Source organism: Ursus maritimus, unplaced genomic scaffold, assembly GCF_017311325.1.
Source record: "Ursus maritimus isolate PB19 unplaced genomic scaffold, ASM1731132v1 scaffold_20, whole genome shotgun sequence".
Lineage (NCBI taxonomy): Eukaryota > Metazoa > Chordata > Mammalia > Carnivora > Ursidae > Ursus > Ursus maritimus.
This window is the reverse complement of record NW_024424453.1, coordinates 34413057-34434948: the sequence shown is the minus strand read 5'-3', so window position 1 is coordinate 34434948 and position 21892 is coordinate 34413057. Positions and strand designations below refer to the sequence as shown.

General features: G+C 39.5%; 1 protein-coding gene across 4 annotated transcripts in view; it reads left to right on the top strand.

The window, feature by feature from the left end:
- The window catches only part of SATB1 (SATB homeobox 1), a 98915-nt gene extending 77656 nt beyond the window's left edge, over positions 1-21259 (top strand). For 2 of the 4 annotated variants that reach the window (XM_040636854.1, XM_040636855.1), the window contains exons 10-11: positions 16945-17148; positions 19532-21259. In XM_040636854.1, coding sequence (XP_040492788.1) covers positions 16945-17148; positions 19532-20035 — 708 coding nt within the window. In that variant the 3' untranslated portion in view covers positions 20036-21259. Of the gene's footprint in view, positions 1-16944; positions 17149-17733; positions 17830-19412; positions 19422-19531 lie in introns of all 4 variants that reach the window. The other 2 variants (XM_040636857.1, XM_040636856.1) reach the window with 2 other exon arrangements.
- The last annotated feature ends 633 nt before the right edge of the window (positions 21260-21892 follow it).

The window sequence follows — 21892 nt, the reverse complement described above, 5'->3', positions numbered from 1 at the left end:
CTCACATTAAAAAAAAAACAAACAAAATAAAAAAAAACCCAAACAAAAAAAAAAACTTCACTGCCCAAGTTTTTCACCAGAACTTTCTTTCCCCTTACCCTGGCTATTTTCTGTGTGTTTTGGGTTTGTTCCATGATATCATCCAAATTTGAAATTTAACATTTTTTCTGCCTTTTTATGCTTTCTTCTGGCCGGAATATCACTTTGAAGAAAAAAAAAATGTTTGCGTTTTAGTTAGAACCCTTATCCCATCTCAGATGCTAAGCAGTTCATGCAGTTAAGACCAAATTATTAGGTCAGGTGCTTCTCACATTCTTCATCTGCCTTTATAGTCATTTTGCAAGATGCAGATATTGTGGAAGATTCAATCCCCATCTCAGCGATCTGTCACAACACTATTTCCTGTTGAATACAGATGTCCCCTCAGAATCCTTAACACAGAGGTGAAGGCACCGGGCACTAATCATTAGCTCAACTCACCGCTGCTTCAGTCGCTTGTATTTTAGGATTCCCAAGAAGAGGTTTGATATACATAGCATAGTTGTATGGGGATGAGCCCAAGAAATAAGAAAGTGGAAGTTCAAAAAACAAAAAAAACGATACCTTATGACATCATTGCTACTGCTTTTGCTTTAATGACCCTGACGTTTTTGCACGGCTACTTCAAGATATGTTAGGGATAAGCCAGCATGCAGATGGCATCGCATCTTGCAGTCATTGGTAGAGCTCACCACAGAAAGGAAACTTAACTTGTTCCTTAGCAAGTGAAAGATTTCGTTAACATTCTGAAAAATCATCCGCTAGTTTTCCATGCTTGTAAACTTTTGTTTTCGTATGTTAGAATTTTTTTGTTTCCGGCACACCTGTTGATCCAAAAGGGAACAGTAAGAAGAGCAAAAAAAAAAAGTTTAGGGATTGCTGTGGTATGTATAGAGTTTGAGAATATTCAATATTTTGAGTATGAGGGAAGAGCATGTCTTTTCATTAAATTTAATTAGACTATAAGAATCCCATTGTTCAAAAAAAGATTATAATTTTCTTTATGGACCCCACTAGATCCCTGTCTAATAAAAGGACAATTTTCACGTATCTAGTAACAAATCATAGTCGAAGAGTCAGTAGAAGGTAGTTCAGAAAACTTGATCCTGCCCAGCTCAGTCCACTTTCCTTAGCGCTGTGCAGTTGTTCTTCTGCAATGTTCTTCGATCCTCATGAAAATATACAGGAAGGAGAACTGGCTATTAGCCATTTTCTTTTGGACCCACCGTTTGCATTTTTCATTGTTGAAATCGTCAATGTCATTTACAGAATAGCTCGCCTTTGTCTTCCGAAGCTGACGGGAATGGGAGAACGTGGTCCTGAATGTCTGTGTCAGATAAAAACAGGGTAATGGTAGCTAATTGACAAACTCACAGATGGTTTATGTAACAACTCGGACATAAACTTCATCTTTCAGAGAAAGCATTGAGGATTGCAAAGAATGGCGATCCCACTTCCACCGCTAGCGCTGTATAGCCTCGGGCAAGTCGTTTCACCTCTCAGGCTCGGAACTTCCCCTTCAGGAAGGCAAAATAGGTTGGGTCAGATTATGTCTAATGTCCTTGCAGTTCCAGCTTCTGCGAGTTTGTTGCTGAAACAGGTGCACAAGTGTGAAAGAGGATGCTATTTTGATTGAAGGTACTGCCGACAGGTGTGTTAGTCTGAAAATGAGTCACAGAGGAGGAAAGGTTTTGAATAATGAAAGGGCTTCGTTTGGGGGGTTTGGACAGATAAAGTGCTATTTTGGGGTCTGTAGCCAAAAAGCATTCATGGGTGGGATAGAGTGGGGAGAATTGAGTGGGATCCAGTGTAGGAACTGCATGTTAGACAGCGGGACATGAGCTGAAGGTTGATGGAACTCATCTGAGACTGATTATTACATATCTGAATGACCTCTCTGTCATCATCAAGGACCTAGCAGAACCAGGGCAGTATAGAGATGAGATGAGCTCTGTTCAGTTGGGAAACGGGCTTGGCTTCGTATGCAGCGGGGCGGTGTTGGCCACAAAACCATGTGGCTTGAAGGGTTGTAAAGAGTTTCCTCCTTAAACACATTTTCTTGTTTGCTTCTTTTTTTTAACTGATGCCTGAAATTCTACCTTTAACATTTCACGATTTTTGGACTGATGTAAGTCCTGGGAAGGATAACACATTAAAGCGGAAAAAATATTCTCGGTCCAGGTTTGGAAGAGGTTAGTGAAATGAGAAAAACAAGGCAGGGCATGACAACTGAGTTGAAGGAATATCTTGAAGCCCGTATTTGCAAGTTCATAAATTGGTACCTGTAGCACTTAATAGCTGCTGAGGACTGCCCGTTCCCAAATGTCTCCTTTAAATGTTTACCCATTTACTAATGGTACCAACACGAGTGCTACTTGTTGGGTGCTACTTGGCTGGTTCATTGATGGAGTATTTGGTGGTTTAAATGAAATGCAGATTAGCTAAAAATAAATTACTTTCAATAAGGTCAAGGAAGTGAAGGCTGTAAATAAAATATACATTCACAAACAGACAAATGCTATTAGGAAATCCAGCTCAGTCCATGCCAAGCTGTTACTGTCTAAATTGCCTTCTTTCTTCCTGGCTTGCAATTAATTTTTGCTTGTGTGTTTGGAGATTGGGGGAAGGGTAATAGCCTAATGGGTAATGATTTTATTTTAGTATTTTGATTAAAGAGACTAAATAACTTGGACCCTGGATAACCATAAGGACTAAAGCCTTATCCATCAAGCTTAATTTCTAGACAGAAAGTTGTGTTATATTTCTGGATAAATGTAGCATTGTGCTACCTATAATATATAGTGAGGAGATGATTGTGTGGGAGTTATTTTCTACCTGTGCGCCCCCCCAACCATCTTGCCTCTTCACTTTTTTTCTTTCTTTAACGCTCTACTTGACTAGACTCCTTCTGCCCTGTCCTCAGATCTTCAAGGCAAATACTTTAAAACCATTTGTTCTTTGAAAAGTGGTGCTGAGAGTAAGGACCATTATTTGTTTACCTCTGGTTTCCTAACCTTTGCACAGCTCCCCACACCCCATGGCATGCCCAAGTCACTGTTCTATTCCTTTCCCTGCTGCCATCCTCCATCTGCCCTGCTACCTTATCCCTTTCTGATTGGGAAACCTAAGTCTCTTCGGAAAACCTCATTAGAGTTCCTCTTCTGACAGAATTTCTCAAAGGATAATCTGCTAATCTTGTCTACCTTTACAACGGTTACTTGGATGGGATGAAGTTAACTAAATTAGAATATGGGTGCTTTATGCACGGGTTATAAACCCATTTTCTGAGTTTGTAAGAGGACCAGGAGAAACAGGTCTGTATGTGCTAGTACAATTGTTAATCAAAAATGGTTAAGCTGTCAAACTATTGGTTTATGAATGAAATCTCCTCCAGCACTGAAATAAATAAACCAAGTAAAAGTCTTCCCCCATTTTGGTCGACTAGAAGACTGGGTAAGGGTGGGCATTCTCATCAACCATGGCACTGTTGAGACGCCCTGATGGAAACCTGGGGCTCCTCAGGACACAGTCTGGGAACCATCGTACTAGTGATTAACTGTTTTCCTCCAACCCATCTCTAACAGGCATGGTCCTTTAGTGGCAAAAATACCCCCCCCCAAAAAAACAAAACAAAACAACCCAGGAAATCTGCTCCATGAATTCATAAATACCAAAGTTTTCTAAACTACTGGGAGTTTATATAAGATAGTTCTAGAAAAATATTTGAAATATATGCGGGGTGGTGGGAGTTCTTAACCTGTGGCCCACCTTCCCCCAAGGGGTCCATGAACTTGGATAGAAAAAGAAATCTTCATTTTCATTAACATGTTACTGAAATTTGACATTTTATTCAATTACCAATATGGGCAATAAATCATAGTAGTACTAACAATAGGTATGAATTTGTCAGCAGTAAAAATCGCAGATATTTTCACATCACATTAAGTTATTGCAGATATCTCAAAATGTTATCTTTGCTCATCACTATAAAATTACAGTAGTTATCAGATCTGTTGTTAGAGCTCGTTATTTAGTGTGTTAATAAAGAAGCGTTTATATTACTATATCACAAATTTTTGATAACCGTATTTCAGCATAATTGGTTTTCTTCATAATCTTCGGTATTTTATTTCAGCACACAAAAACATTGTTCTGGAAAGGCATCATCTGTGGGCTTTACCGGCTTGCCAGAAGGGTCGATGGCACAAAAGAAATGAGATCAATGATTAGATAAATTATATGTTTGGGGGGGAGGACTTAACATATTTTTTTAGTACATTAGCTGAACAGTTCTTAAATTTACCAGGGCAATGTTTGTTATTTATTATTTTATAGTCTGCTTATTTTTCAAATGCCCTTCACTCCAGAGCACGTAAGCGGAGGTCAGAGTCATTGCAGTAACATTTAAAACAACAGCAAAACCAGAAACCTATCGGCAGCCTTTTCTCCGACTTTCTGATGCTACGTACTGTGCAGGACTTGGTGAGAGAGGGCCTTTGCCCTTAGACTAGAGACTTTGTGTCAGGGGGCGTCACCTTTAATATCAACTTCCGTCTGAAGTGTAAGCTCTTCTTCCCTGACTGGACTGTAAGTGCTGGCGGAAGTGACTCCCTCTTGTATCTGTCTCTCTGTCCCCACATCTCCTCTTAGCCTGCACAGTAGGCGGCACATAGATGGCACTTAATAATTATTTGTGGAGGGATGAAACGATTCAGAAGCACATTTCCTCGGCTCTCAATTTTGCCCTCACAAAACTCAGCACATTCCTGAGGGAGTCGGGGTGGGAAGAGGGGGACTCTGTGCTCAGAAAGACAGAGTAGGGTCAGACTCCTGTCCTCTTCCCCCGGGGCCCTCTCGGAGCCTGCCTTCCTCAGGTATCAAACAGAATCAGTGGTCTTGAGGAGTGACCGACATGGCCTGTGCAGAGAGCCCAGCCTCCCTTGTCTCCCTTTATTGGTGAAATTATAACCCAGCCATTGTCACTGGGATTCACATGATGCTTCTAGAAATATTTATGCTTTCTTTTTTTGAAGTGTCCTTGTGAATCACAAGATTTGAGTCCCTCAATTAAGCCAACCTCTGATTAGTAGGTTTGCATAATGGATAAAATGATGTGGGTTTTGGCCACAAAATGGGTGTTACTTTATCAGCAAAATCATAAGCAGCTCAGGAGCTCATAATGACCCTGCCCGCTTAATTGTTCCTCTTAGGATATGAGTCCCATAACTTTTACAATCCCAAATTGCCTTCCCCTGGTTTTAAAAATTCTTTGTTATCTTTCCTAGGATATCATAGAGGGAAGATTTAAATTTTTAATTCCCAGCCCCTAAATATGCATAATGGGACGTGTAGCTCATTCTCGGAGATTATCTGCAGTGTTGAAAAGTTTCATATAAATCAATTAAAAATGCATTGGCAGAAATATTTGTTAAAATAACCTGTAGTAAGTTATTTCTGTAAGCAAACAAACCACTGTATCAGGTAAATCATCACCTAAAAATGATTGATCTTATAAGTTCACATTTTTATAGTTCTTTTTTGTTTTCTTTGCACATGGCATATGTGCAAATTCAGCAACATTTTTTTCTCCATGATCTTCACAATTTTGAATAAAAAAATAAACACTGTAAAATTTTAATAGTGACTTCAGGAGGCAACTTGTAAGAAATTTGCTTCATAACGTTGCCGTATAAGAGCACATATTTATTTGGATTGAGGGGTTTGGGAAGAGAGAAGTTTCCCATTCAGCTTCTTTGAACAATCAGATGTATTTGCTTTTGACAGAAGCCTTTAAGAGCGCTTCCCGGCCTCCTGAAACCTGGTAAGCTGAGCTCAGTTTGAATCTGATTTTTGAAATGCAGCATCATTATAAATGCAAGTTGTTGGACTTTGCTACAATGCATGGTATCCTCAGGAATAACAGAGCTGTGTACGGTTTCTTGCCCCCAACTAAAGGGTCCAGACTGTGCAGTTTTTATACCTTCCTCTCTCCCCAACCTTACTGCCACTTCAGTGTTACAGGGAATCCTTTGCTTCATTTTTACACTTACTCATTGAAGTGTGAGCCTCGGGGCCTGTCCAGGCCCTTTGGGTGAAGGAAAGTGAAGAGGATGCCATTCAAAGGGCTATTTGTGTGGACGTTTGTTTGTGATAAATGTAATTCAGCTGAGATGGGGGTGGCCTGGATTCAAGTAACCCATCAGCCTTAGTTCATGGAAGAAGTGCTGACGGGCCTGAACCAGAGCAGTAGGAATGGAAAATAAGGAACCAATTCAAGAAACGTTCTGAAGGGGTAGAACTGGTAGGAATTCATGATGGTTGCCTCACAAAGCAAACAGACAAGAAAAATCAGATTTTTTTTTTTTAAAGATTTTATTTTTATTTTATTTGACAGAGAGAGAGACAGCCAGCGAGAGAGGGAACACAAGCAGGGGGAGTGGGAGAGGAAGAAGCAGGCTCATAGCGGAGGAGCCTGATGTGGGGCTCGATCCCATAACGCCGGGATCACGCCCTGAGCCGAAGGCAGACGCTTAACCGCTGTGCCACCCAGGCGCCCCGAAAAATCAGATTTTTAATTGAAGCTGTTTGCTATTTTTTTTTATTAAAAACATACAGCTACTATAGCAAAGTCAAAAAATGCAAGCATAAATAAGAAATACCCATAATCCCAGTTAACTAAAGATAGCCTCATGTTCTTTAGACACACACATGCACGTGTATGTACGTGTACATACGTACGTGTGTACGTGTGTATGTCTTACATTTATTCAGATGATACACATACCTTTTAATTCCCTATTGAGGTACGTTTAAGTCATATTCTCCTTTTGCTGTCACGGATAATGCTAGCACAAACATTAGGATACTTAACTATTTGTATACCTCTTTAATTATCATTTATTTAGGATCGGTTCTCAGAAGTAGAATTACTGGATCAAAAAAGGCTTTTGTGTTTTAAAGGTGATTACTAGACATTTCTACGTTCAACATTTCCACATTGCCTTTCAGTAAGATTATACCAATTTATACTTCAAATAACAGCCTTTCAGCCCAGGTGACTGGGTGGGTGGTGATGCTATTAATTGAGTTAAACTACATCGGAGGAGAACCTAGTCTGTGGGAGGAAGAGAGTGGGTTCAGGTTAGGACGTAATAACTGAATTATTTTCATTAACTCCCTAGATAGTCACATTCCTTTGGATTCTCTTTGTGATCATGACAACAATAATAAAAACAGTAATGACATTCATCATAACGTTACTGTGTGCCAATCTCCTTGCAGGAATTGTCTCATTTAATTCTCACACACCCTATGAATAGTGGTAAAATTACCCCCATTTTATAGAGGAGAAAATTGAGGTCTAGAGAATTTCAATAACTTGACCAGGGCTGGTAAGTAGTAAAATAGGAATTCAAATGAAAACCCAGGCTTTCTCAACAAATGGATCTTAGAAGTACTGTCTGTACAGGAGGTGAGGTCACAGGAATTAAGTATTCCCAGAAAGTCCAGTATGGTAAAGAGTTATAGCAAAAGAATGGTGGGCATAGTCCGCTCAAAAAGCGACTGGTCTACCTGTTTTTCCTGGTACATCGCTAATTCATCTTCCTCTTTTTTTCATTATCCACCCTATTTTAAATATTGCCCATTTTTCAAGGCCAAGCCAATATCACTTTTCTTTTTTTTTTTTTTTAAAGATTTTATTTATTTATTCGACAGAGATAGAGACAGCCAGCGAGAGAGGGAACACAAGCAGGGGGAGTGGGAGAGGAAGCAGGCTCATAGCAGAGGAGGCTGATGTGGGGCTCGATCCCGGAACGCCGGGATCACGCCCTGAGCTGAAGGCAGACGCTTAACCGCTGTGCCACCCAGGCGCCCCCCAATATCACTTTTCATCAGTATAGACTTCCTTGACCACTCAGCCCATCTCTTCCTCCTCGCCACTTGGATCCCACTTGGTGTTTGTCCAGCATTGACCTTTATTTCTCATGCACGGCCTTGCACTGGCAGTTATTTTTGAATGCCTCCCAAATATACTGTGAACCATTTTTAGGCAAGTGCTTTCAGTTAAGTTCATCAGACCTTTTTGTAATTATCATGGACCAGGCGCGGGGCTGAATGTGTTCTATTTCGTTTGTACCAGCCACAATCCTGCAAGATTAATACTATTAATACTATCGTCCGTTCTTTGTAGAGGAGGATCTGAGGCTCAGAAAGGTAATTTGCTCAAGTTCACGGACATAAGCGCCTACGTGGCATATAACACTCTATCGACATACTGAGGTGCTCGAGCGTGAGTTGAAGGAGACTTAGTATGTGGATGGGCAGGAAAAAGGAGAAAAGGCTTTCCTGTTAGTATGAAGGATGGAGAATAGAATGTGGGGAAATGCGGGACAACAGCTAATAAATAGTCCAGTGAATTAGGACATGAATGCTATTGGGAGCAGCCGTCAGGGCCGCTCTAGGGTGTGTGAGCATTTTCTCTATAATGGGAAGCCTTTGAAAAGTCATTTTGAGCAGTAAGATAACTTTGGCAGTTTGAAAACAGAAGACCAGAGCAGTGATCCCAGTGTCTCTTGTCCAAGGGCATCTCAAAGATGGCTAGGGGGATGGCTAGGGGGATTCAAGAAAGCTTAGTTACACCTGTAATTTACCTGTCAGGAAGTTCCATAGGCTAAATTAGACATCACTTGTTCTCTCATTCTTCACCAAAGCTCTAGGCATCATTGGTGTACTTTTTCCCCTGCGTTAAGAAAAGGAATGATTACTTAAAAGCTTTTTTGTTCAGAAATCAAAATAATTGTCCATCAGAAATAATTAAAAAGAATATTTGGTGTCTAAAAGCATAATTCGAGGAAGAAGGGTCCCAGACTGACAAGTCATTGATGGACAGGTGGAAAGGAGATGATTCTTTATGATAGAAACAAGGCTAGCGTTGATGAAACTTGGCAGTACTGAGTTTTCTGTTTTTTAACAACAGTAACTGTGGAGAATGAGGAGAGAATAAAAGCTTAAGTAAGATATTGGGCTGCCTGGGTGGCTCTGTCGTTGAGCATCCGACTCTTGGTTTCGGCTTGGGTCATGATCTCAGGGTCCCGGGATTGAGCCCTGCCTCAGGCTCCGTGCTCAGCTGGAGACTAGTTAAGAGTCTCTCTCCCTCTCCCTCTGCCCCTTCCGCATTGCTCACGCACACATGCTCTCTCTCTCTCTAAAATAAATGGATAAATCTTTTAAAAAATATAAGACATCAAGGCACAGTGTGTATAAATGTTAAACAGGAGCCAAATCATATCACTGAAACTTCTGTAATGTCAAAAATACATTTTAGGTTGAGGGGAAAAAACAAAAAATTAATTTTCTAAGCCCATATTCAAGCATCAGGCATGTAAGCCAGATTTTTGTTTGTTTCATTTAAGCTTTGAAGAAACTGTCTTGAAAGCAGGTTAGTTTATGAAGTATAAGAAGAATTAAACTTTTAAGTTAGATATCTTTCAAATCTAATGTTTTTAAAGGAAGGTTCAGCCTTTCTGTGGGAATTCTGTTCCAAATTATAAGATTATTTTCTTTCTAGTTTTAATATGTTATCTACAGTTTCATGCTTTTCTCTTCATTCCTTCTTTTCCCTACTCAGATTCTCCCTCCTGAAAATATTCTTTAAACTGTAAGATCTCCTTGCCCAACAACCTTTTTAAATGAGCCTGTTTTTATCTACTCTGGCCAGATTGTCATCTGATGATCTTATTATGGATCAAACAATCTGTAGGAAAAGAAAACACTGTATTTATGTGTGCTATAAAGTCCGTGGCTTTGAGAAGGTAGAAAAGAGGGGAACATAAAAACCACTTTCCTTTTTTTACTTGCTTAAATTTTAAGCAAAATTGCATAATAAAAATTATTTACCAATGATTCTGATTATTCAAAATTCACTAAATTTTAATGGGGACTTTTCCTCAGATTGTATGAGCACAAACCTCCGGGGCGGGGTGGGGGGGTGGGGGGTGGGGAAGAAACCTCCAGAAACTCTGTTAGATGTATTTAACCTCTTAAAGACAAAGTAGCAAAAATGGACTCATGAGAAATTTACGGGTAGCCATTGTATGTCCTATTTCCACAATATGGAAACCCACACATTTTTGGCTAAGATATTAAGTCCCTTATATAACCTGGAGAGAGTTTAAAAATTCCAGTTTGGAAGTATAAAAATCATAGTAATTTTTAAATATCATGATTTTTTTTTTTCTTTTCAGCAAATACAAATATCAGAAGCCATACCTTGAAAATAAATGTACTTGGGGATACATACACACACACATATGCCATTTAAATATGTTTCTTTTTAAGTTGGCTCCACACCCACGATGGGGCTTGAACTCACGACCCTAAATATTTCTTTTTAAAACCCCTCTTTAAATAAAGTGAATGTAATGTGCTACTTTTAGCATGAAAATTTATTGGTACGTCTCTGTTCAAACTTATTTCCCATGTTTTCTTTAATAAGACCGTTGTTAACTTAGCAGGAAAAGTTACGACGCCTGCTGAGATTCTCTTCACTATACCCAGAGTAGATGTTATTAAACTGGGGAGAAAGATTAATGTATTTCCTACTAATTCCATAGAAGAGAACATGTATCTTTATTAATGTTAATGGTGGGGGCCTCTCATTATGTTATAGAATAATCTGCTTTAGCAAAGGTTTTTTTTCTGAAGAACTTCATAACATTTAAAGGTTAATATGTTAGGTAAAGAACAGTATCTTAAGATAAGCGTTTTTATTACAGGACATGATGGGATGGTTTTTATTAAATTATATGATGATTTGAATGGGGAAGAAGAAAAAGTGCATCGCTTCTTGCCCTCAACTTTAATGCCTTTAATCAAATAATGACCTTCTGGAAAATAGTTAATTTTAAGCATTTGGAAAGATCAATACCACTTTGCCACCAAAAAATGGCCTAGACGATGAAATTTGATGTATTTAAAGTATCATCTCACCCTCTTAACCTAGTAAATAATTTAAAAATGCTTTCAATACTGCTTTGCCACTATTCTGTTTCTCACTGTTAGAAGTGTGATGATCGTTCGTGAAAAAGAGGGTCGAAGTTGGTGCATGAAGCATCCAGGCCTCAAGCCTGGAAGCCGGGATTGTCCCCTCCATGAGCCCCTTTATGTGTCTGCATTTGGGCCCCCAGAGCAGTACTGTGTGTTAAGACTGTATTTGAGGCAGTGGTAAAACATAAAAAGTGTGAAAATGGAATGCTTCTGGGATGTCAGAGGGGTAGCTTAAAACGTCATTAGTCACTTTGCATCTTTGTGAGATCTTTAAACCTTCGTGCTAAAGGTGAAAGATTCCGCAACTCTGACAATTAGAACCCATTTTCCCCCCAGCTTATAGAACACTGATATGAAATTACCCTTGAGTGCCGACAGCTTTGTAAATAAAAAAAAAATTGCCCTCTATCAGCGTGTTTGTGGGCATATTAAAAACTGTCTTCATTAGCATAAGTAACACTTACGGATTCTTTTAAAAGTAGAAAATTATTTGCTGAATGATAAATTGCTAGCTTTATAGTTAGTTGTTGTTGAAAATGTACTCATTCAAAATGCCTGGTGTAGTTTAGTCTACAATACTGAATTTTTTTGTGTTGGAAGTACTATTTAATGGATTATGTATTTAATCCTTGTTCCTACTACTAGCTAAAATGTAATTCATGCTTTCCACTAAAATGTTTGTATCAAATACGTCCCTATTTAGATTGATTTCTTTTAATATCATATATTATTATACTATATGCCCCAGAGATTGGAACAAAATACTCCTGCAAATAACACGTAAAAGATGAGGGTGAGGGGGAATAAATACAGACTATAAAATGTTTTGCTTTTTAGAACTCAAATTATCCTTCCGTTTCTTAAAATGTGTTTCTCCTTCTTCGTTGCAGCTAGAATTGTCATTTTCTTTCTTTCTTTCTTTTTTATGGCTCTTGGGTTTAAAATGTATATGTACATAACAGTAATAGATACATCTCTGTATCTTGTATGAAATGACTCTTTTTTCTTAGAGAATACTGAAGCCTCTTTTCCCCTGGAAAACGAGTTGTCTTGTGTGTTATGTGCTCCCAGCTTTGTCACAGAACAGGCCCTTGGAAGGGCTTCTCTTTTTTACGTGCGTGAGACTGTAGAGGCACAATAAATTCATTCAAGAAAGGTTACTTCTCTGACTCAATTAAAATCATTGCGCACCCCCTTCTCTGTTAAGATGTTCAAAGTGAATTGACTTGAATTAATTGTTCTAAAAAGAGTGGAGTGGAAATCAGGGATTGAGTTTGGTTGGAAATTAGCAGCTGAGAGATGGAGGTGCCAGGATTTTTATTTAAATGTGGTACAACAAGATTCTGTCAGTAAAGCACATCATTAGAATATTGAGTTTAGAACTGCTAATTTTTCCTTTAAAATGAGCATACAGTCATGTGTTTCATGGACCATAATAAATTGCCATTGTGTTGTCATTGAGTTTGTTTTGCTTTTTTTCAGGACTGGTTTGGCAGTCAGTCTGCATTTTCTCCCTTTCTTTTTTATCCCCCCTGATCTTACTTTTTTTTTTTTTTAATAGATCCCTCACCAAAACCAGTCAAACGAATGTTATTTATTTCACGCAAGTCCTAGGTTTAGCATCTTCTGCACCATTTTCTTGCTTACGGTAGCAAGACATTTGCAGATGGTTCTTGGTTACTATAAAGTACATAACAGTATTTCCTTTGTGGCAGATGGATTTAAGACTTTTAGTTCTCAATAAATGTAGGTTTACAATACATAACTTTACAGGATTTGTGTTGTATATAACAGGTTTGAACATATTATCTCAGAATTCATCTGCATGGCATTTTCAGCTTCTTCAGGGTTCATGCCAGTTTTTTTAAGTAATAAGGGGAGTGCTGTGATTGATAGCAACAGCTCAAGGCGTGATTTTGAGTAGAAACAAAGGGTTTAGAACAGAAGGTGTCAAATTAAACTTCGTCAGTTTGAAAAGTAGTAACATCCTGAAAGTTTTACTAATTTATTTACATGTGGCTACTGTTTATATTTTGCCCTCTTTATATGCAGCGTAATGTTGCTTGGCAAATTTACTACATTTAAAGTTTAGGTTGTTCCTTGTACCATTTTAGTTTTCTGAGAAGGGATCGGTCTCATTATTTTAAGGCTGTTACTCTCCTGTCTTTTCTACTGTACAGAACCGTCGCGATCCTAATTTAATTTGGGGAGTAGCTCACTACTCCTGCCTATGGTCTTACAATATTTCAAGTCCCAGAGACTGCTCTTAAAAATGTAATTATGTTCACATTTTGCAACAAAGTACTGCATTTCATTTCTTGTCTCTCCTCTATCAAGTAAATCTATACATTTATCATTTAAAAACCAATACAGGACTTAGGGGAATCATCATTATTTGTCAAATATTACAATAGTCTGACATGTTCATTGTCTTACCAAGTTTATTTGCTCTAACAATATCATTTATGGAAAAGTGACCTAGAAAAAGGTACTGGGGAATTAGAAAGCATTTGGCTTTTTTTAGTTACTTTGTGCAAAACATAGATCAGATTACTGTCATCATTCATCGAGTCTCAATGGATAGGATTTGAGGTAGTCAGAATATTCCAAGTATTTAAATAGTATTAGAATGAATTAATCTTATTTTTGCCAGCGTAAATTGGGAATGCGCCAGTGTCTCTGCTGACAAAGAGCTAGCGTGTCAAAATGTCTGTTTTTCATTATTTTTTAAGAGATACACACATCAAGAAAAGCACTTCCCCCTTCTAGTTTTTTTTTTTTTCTTTTTGGAATACCCTTGTAGAACTAACAGTTCCCAGCTGCACCGTTAAATATTTTTCTAAGAAGCATCTGATTTCAGTCTCTTAAAATCATCATGTCTCTTGAAAGGCTAGCAGAGACATGCTTCAAACTTATAATTCATCAAATTATTTTTAGATAAGGAATTAGTAGTATTATTTAAGGGCAGAGGTTAATAGCAAACTACTGGAAATGTTATGTTAGTCATGGGCAATTAATAAAAATAAGGATCCATCTCATAAGCATAGAGACACAGAAGTGACAATATGAGCAAAATATTTGTTGAATGAGTCAGGGCTCCTTTTCTGAAATATTTGTTAAACCAGCATGAGTGTGATTGTTTAGGAATTAGCTATCATTATTAGCCATTTTAAAAGAACTAATGATTTTCTTTTCCAAAGAACATCTGTGATCCACATGTTTTTTCACATATATCCGAGTGCTAACTGATCTGTTACTTTAAAAAGTTTCTAAAGGATTGGAAAAATTATTGGAGTTTTTCAGCTCTCTCCAAGAAGCTTTTCATACGTGAATTGTTTTTAAAATTTAACTTTTAGTAATTTTTAGTTACAAGCATTTATTTCTTTAAAAAAAAATCTTAGATATTCGACATTTAGCACTTACTACAATAGTCTACGATACTAGCTAAGTACAAAAAACTCCCCTCCCCCCCAAAAAACAACTTTTCTGTTGTTTTTTGTGAACCTTCTAACATCTTGAAAGGTAAACAGAACTGTAGCAATTTGCTCCGTTTCGGCATGGAGGCCTGCCCGTTGCCGTAGCTGAAGAATGGAGACAGAGGCGGGGAGGAGAGGTATCTGAACCATAGTTAATATTCAAGCCTATAGGAAGACGTAGGTCTAAAACTTGCACAGCATCAAAACTTACAGGTAAAGTGTTAAGAAATGGCTGAGATGTAGGAATACGTAAAATGTTTTCATGGCTCAATCCGATAGCAAATATTGGCCAATAAGAGCTCAATAAACATCTCTGGGGCACCGAATGCACGTGGGTCTCAGATAGCTCAGATATTCAAATACAGTTCGAGAGTTAACATTACACTCCTAGAAGGAGAGCTGAAATACGACACATCATCATGTTTTTCTGGAAATAAACAGAATCGCCATGGTTAGAAAAGAAGCATGTTCAGTGACATTCTAATCACAATTATTATTTTTTAACTAATATTCTCTCAGGTCAATCTGCAGTTTACCGCCTGCTCTCTTAGCCTTGAATTACGCGTTCAGTGGCATTGAATGAGTGCATGATTGCATGACCATCCCCTCGTACGTGTTTGTTTAATTACAAGACCTGCCGAGTAGAGAAACAAATGTCTCAGAAAAATTAGTAGGTCTCTTGAGGTTTAGCAACAGTCACTCACCCTTGGCTGGTTAGTAGGTGGGCCTTGGGAAGCTGATGTTATCAGCTCTCCAGCTTTTCTTTTAAATTCTCTCCAATAGGCCATTTGGGGAAGAATGGGCCTTATTTCTTTTCACTGTATATTGCAGTTAGAAGGGGAAGGAGAATTTTCTCCAGTGGTTCAGTTTGGGAAGGTGGGAAAAAAAGTCATACCGTTCACTGGTCTCACCCCACACAACAATCGCAACAACACACACACACACACACACCTCTCCTTGGCTAGTTCTAAAAATCAGATAATAAAGAAACTCTGCTCGTTCCACTCCCATCCAACTAATTTACTTGGAATTTCCAAGAAGCCCCTTCATCTTAGGTCAAGTCCCTAAAGCAGAGCCTAAGACAGGGAATCAAGTGTCTATGATTTGGTGAAGGACCTGGAAGAAGTGAGAGAGGATAGAGAAGAGGAAGGGGTCCAGTAAGAATGTGGTTTCAGGTAGTCTGTATTGATGGGGGGAGGGAGCAAGAAGAAGGGGGAAGGCCATCTCCAGAGAGTAAATCGAAGGGTTGAGTGAGTTGTCACTTTGGGGGAAGAGGGCAGGGACATTGTACCACTGGGTAAGCCAATCACTGGCCACCCCAGGGTGTGAGGGGGTCAGTGAGGATGTGGAGTAACTGTCCAGTCATCTCCAGGTGAGATGACTGCAAACATTGCTCCAGAGAAGAGTATGGCTGTGAGCTTTCAGCAGGCAGCACGCCAGCTAGAGGTGGTTGCCTTGCTTGGCGAAGGGGGTCTGGGTGGGACAGCCTCCCTCTTACTCTCCACCGCATTGCCTAGTGTCCATCACGGCAGCCGAGATGAAGAACCTCTGGGATGAGGATTAGGAAATGTTAGACGATGTACTCTCTTGGTCCACTCCGTTCTTGATAATCTGAGGATCAAAAATGGGGCCTTAGGGGAGTCATCAGAGAGGTTCAGGTTTTAGCATTCATTGGACATTTTCTTCTCTCTCAGCTCAGGAAATCTATTAAAATTCTTGTCTGGTGAATCATATGTTGTGCACCGCAATGGGCAGAAAAAACAGGCTCTGAGATGTCTTTCTGGAAAGTTGTTTCTTGGAGAAGTTTTCTAACGCCCATTCTGATCATTACGCTTTACACCGGATGACATTCTTGCTCACTCTGCTGCACGTGTCCTTTCTGTCTCTGTCACACACACACACACACACACACACACGTTTGCACACAGTTTCCTTCCTAGTACAAAAATCATAAACTCCGGGAACCCTTTTAGGAAACAAATTATTATAAAAATCTGTGCTGTCTCTTCCTAAAGACCTTCAGGATCTTAGATGGCCGCTCATCAGACAAGAAAGCTGGGCAAGACAAGAAGCACGTTCAACTTTGCTTTTCTATTTCACATATTGCCAAGTCCGTGGTAAATGTGTCTTGCCCTTGGAATCTTAAAGAACATGACCCTCCTTTAAGATGCAAATCTGAACATTTATTAGAAACAGAGCCTGCCTCCTTGACAGCCACAGCTATTGTCTCTGAACAGGTTAAAAAACATTTTTTCAAGCACATTGGAGTGTTTTTGAGCTTATGAAAAAAGTTAACCTCACAGGGTCTTTTCTTTTTAGCTCTTAATGGAAAATATCAACCCCCCCCAGGCATGAACTGACCTATTATGCCCTTGTCTCTAAGGGGTGGTTGTGTGAGCTGTTACGCTGGAAAGAAGATCCTTCTCCAGAAAACAGGACTCTATGGGAGAACCTCTCCATGATCCGAAGGTTCCTCAGTCTTCCTCAGCCAGAACGTGATGCCATTTATGAACAGGAGAGCAACGCGGTGCATCACCATGGCGACAGGCCGCCCCACATTATCCATGTTCCAGCAGAGCAGATTCAGGTTCGTTCACCTTGGCCGATTGAATATAGCACTAAGCAAATAGAGCTTTAAACTTAGCCCGGAAATTAGCGTTTCTCTTCTTCCCGCCAGTCTAAACATAGGCTTTAGCAAGAGATAACGATACACTGCCATCTTGCTCAGGGGAATACAAGGAAAATCAGCACACTTTTTCCAACATGTGTATTGTGTTCCTCTTCCTTCATCTCCCCACCCACAAAGTGGCAGGAACCCCCTTTTTCACACTTCTGGTTTGGCAACTGCATCTTTGTTAGAATCGGCTTGTTTTTTGTGTGAGAGCTCAAGTCCTGTTTTTGTTTTTTAAAAATCCATTTTATAAATACCACCCACTTTTTTAATGAGGACCAATACTGCCCTTGAGGAAGGGAATTACTGCTGTTTCTGTAGAGGAGGCTTATACAGTCACAACTTCCTACCTCGGATACTGTCCAAAGAGAGGAGGGGAGGGAAACCTAATTGGAATCTTGTCTCTGACTCCTTGGCCCTTCCTTCACCTTATAGCTGTCTGCCCTCACCCTCACAGAACACAGGTTAGGGGTGAGTCACGTCTGTTTGTCTTTCCTTTAGAGCCCCTCTCCCACCACCCTTGGGAAAGGAGAGTCTAGAGGCGTTTGCTTACCAGGCCTGCTGACCCCTGCACCATGGCTCAGTGCTGCTCCTCAGGTGAGCGGGCACAAGCTACCTATGCCAGCTGGAGCGGGGGTGGTGTAAAGACCTGCTCCCTGGGTCACAATTTGCAGACTTGCAAAGGACATCCTAACCATGGTGGTGGCCAGAGAGCACTGTGCCAGCAGAGTCAGCCTTGTGCTTAGCTAGTCCTGTCATGGGACTTGTCTCCATTCATCTACGGAGGGAACACCGCTATGAATCGAGATTGGAAAGCTCTGGGACCAGGTAGTTTGTTGGTGCCCGATGGCCTTGATTTCTAAGGAAGCATGTTGAATGAACTGGAGCTCTAGAACCTATTTCTGTCACATCTTAGGGGATGTTTTTAGCTTTTCCCTTTAAGAGAAAATGCCATTGCCTTCCAGAGTCCTAAAATTCTACTGTCTTTGTTGAATCACCTGCATTATTTCTTGGTATTGCTGTGGGGGTGGGTGGGGAATATATATATATAGCGCTAAAAACAATAATAGGGTTATCCATCCACTAGGAAAAAAAAAATCCTTGAGTGTGTATTAAAGATAAATTGGAAAAGAGAATCCCTTAGGATATCAAGCACTAAAATAATCATGAAAGCCTGAAAAACTTACTGTTTAGCAAAAACAAAAAAAGAGAAAGGTATACGTATAGTAATACAAATAGTACTTGTTTGAAGATGTAAATTGTTTTTTAATAAAATTGTTTCTTGGGATAAAAGGAAATGCTTAGGCACAGTACAAACGCTCTAATATTTTGCTGCTTACTCAGGTTGATTTGCTTTGATGATAAAAATTATGGACATAGAGTATACGGTATGTGCACGTGGCACACATTTGTTATGTATAATTGTGTATGGAAATTATAGCACATATACAGACACTAATTACGAAAACGTGTCTGTATACACTAAATTTAAATCCTAATCACATGAGTTTACTATAGACAAAACAATTTGCTAGCCGTTGTATGGGGGATCAAACTTTTATTTTTTGGTAAGAAAAAAAAAAACTTGCAGTGTCAGCCTAGTGCAATTTGGTAAGAAATTCTGTGTGTATTAAATCGGAACTGACTGGTAGGAAATTCGCAAACGTGAGAATCTCAGAAATCCTTTGGAGTCTTAAGGGATAATGGTGAAGAAGAGCAGGCCTTTATCCCATTTTCTTTGGAATTGAAATAAGACTTTTCTCGCTCCATGCTTTAAAGCCATGGATGAAATGGGGCAGAACACGGGTGTCTTTACCCCACGGCTCTGTAGCACTACTTTCTAAAATGCCTTTGAAATCCTTACTCCTCAATCTTCATTTTAAATCTTTGTTAATTATTTACATCATAATTTGCCTTGCTGTCTTCGCCTTCTGATGCGTATCCTTCCGGTGAAGTTCACGGCTCACATTTTCAGCGCGCTGAGCTTTCACTTCCGTGAGCCAGCCTGAAAATGAAGGGTAGGGAGGCTCCACGGAGCTCTGATAAGGGAGCCCAGTAGCCCCCCAAAACCCTACTCGTGCCTCCCTTCCCTGGTTCTTACCATTTTGACTTCTTCCCCTGATGCCGTGGGCCATCTGGCTGGCCTCCCTTTTCGTCCTGAATCCCTGTCCCCCTCGGAGGAGCTACAGGTGGGAGAAGCTACAGGTGGGAGTCCCAGTCCCCTGGGTCCTCCCGGCCGGCGCTGCCCGGCTGCCAGGGCAGAAGGCAGAGCTCTGACTGTCCGCTTGTTTCTTTGCAGCAGCAGCCACAGGCGCAGGCGCAGCAGCAGCCGGCGCCGCCGCCCCCGCAGGCGCAGGCGCAGCAGCCCGCCGGGCCCCGGCTCCCCCCGCGGCAGCCCACCGTGGCCTCGCCCGCCGAGGCCGAGGACGAGAACCGGCAGAAGACCCGGCCGCGAACGAAAATTTCCGTGGAAGCCCTGGGCATCCTCCAGAGTTTCATCCAAGACGTAGGCCTGTACCCGGACGAAGAGGCCATCCAGACTCTGTCCGCGCAGCTTGACCTGCCCAAGTACACCATCATCAAGTTCTTTCAGAACCAGCGGTATTACCTGAAGCACCACGGCAAACTGAAGGACAACTCCGGCTTAGAGGTGGATGTGGCCGAATACAAAGAAGAGGAGTTGCTCAAGGATTTGGAAGAGAGTGTCCAAGACAAAAATGCTAACACCCTTTTCTCGGTGAAGCTAGAGGAAGAGCTGTCAGTGGAAGGAAACACGGACATTAACACTGACTTGAAAGACTGAGATCCAAGTATTATTTTCATTCAACAGTGCCACTGGTATTTACTAACGACAGGAGAAGTCCACCTTGTATTCTCTCCGAAAACCTTTGTTGTTCATTGTTTGGCCAATGAATCTTCAGAAACTTGCACAAACAGGAAAGTTGAGAAAGGATAATACAGACTGCACTAAATGTTTTACTGTTTTACAAACTGCTGGGCAGCCCCAGGTGAAGCATTGAGGATTGTTTGGTATTAAAAATTAAAATTTGTGTTCACGGGACACATCAAGGTGTGTACCCCGTAAGCATGATACCAGTGATTTTTCTTTTTTAATTATTCTGGAGCCTCAAACAAGCATTATAACTTCTGTGATTATTATTTCCTTCCTTTAATTATTTCTGTAACACTCCACACTGATCTTTGGAAACTCGCCCCTTATTTTAAAAAAAGAAAAAAAAAGAGTTTGTTACTCTATTGTATGTTACAAAAGAACTATAGACTGTGGAATGCAGTTTAAAGATGACATATGCCAACAAATGCCTTGTATTATATGGCACTGCCGTAATTCAAATTTGTTTTTATTTTGGAAATAAAAGTTCACTGTAATTTTTTTCATTCTCATTGTTACATGATTTTTTAAAAAATGAAAAAAAATGTGAAACACAATTTAGTCCTCATTATTTATTTGTAGATCTGCAGCATCATGTTGTAATTAATTTTTTGGAAGTTTCCGTTAAATGTAATATTGCTTCTCTTGTTACCATACTGATTCTTTTCTATTTATAAATGTATTTTGATGGGCAGTAAAACAAAGTGTCTTAAAAGTTTTAAATAGAGAAAATGTGCTTTACACAGTTGCCTATAAAAAGTGCTCTATGTTATCCAAGCAATTCATACTATAAGCTTCACTCTTATTGTTGTATGCAATTTTTACTATCATGCAAATAAGCTTAGGTAAATAAAACTAATAGATCACCTTAGAAAATTATGCAATTAATGTGAAAATAATTGATGTTTGCAATGTGTCTTCCTTTGGTTTACAATCAATTTTAAAGCTACATCTGTATAAAATTTCTGTATAAAGGTGTATTTCTTTTTTATGAGTTTATGGCTATGAAAACACCAGCTATTTTGTTACAGCTGGTTGTTTTTATAAGTGTATCACAATTTTCTTTATGCAGAAATGTTCTGATTAGGAGTGGTTATTGACTGTAACTACACAATTAAAATTGTTTGTATGGTATGACATGGTAGGGTTTGTCTGCTTATGTGAAGTAACTTCAAAGAGTCAGAGATGGCCCTCTCAGTTAGGTGCATGTTAATATTTTCTTGATGATATTTGACTGATTTTAAAAAGAGCGATTGAAAAGTCACTTGAAACACTGTAAATTTAAACCACAGACACATGCTCGTTTTTTAAGTTTAACAATGAAGACCATAACCTGTTTGGGGTTAATTTGCCTACTAAACAGAGATAGTAGGGTGGTCAGAAGACCTGCCACCAAGAACTTAAGTCTAGTCTCTAGGAGTTATGTGCTGAGAATGAATTCATCCACATTTATTTCACAATATTTAATTATGGCAACACTTTTTTAAAGCTAATGTATAAATATTTTAAAGGCCTTTAACAGTAACATAAAGTAAGTAGGGAAAAATGGACTTCTGTATAAAAACCTCTTAGTAAGCAATGTATCTTTTAAAGTTATAAATGGAATATAAGTTAATAACTCTGAGCTCATTTGGTTGTGCATGTCATAACTATAAGAACTAAAGGAAGAAAATAAGAATAACACACCCGGAATTTAAACACCTCTTCAAAATTCTCGCAACATAAAACTCCATACATTCCACGATATAAAACGAGGTGTGCTAATGGTCA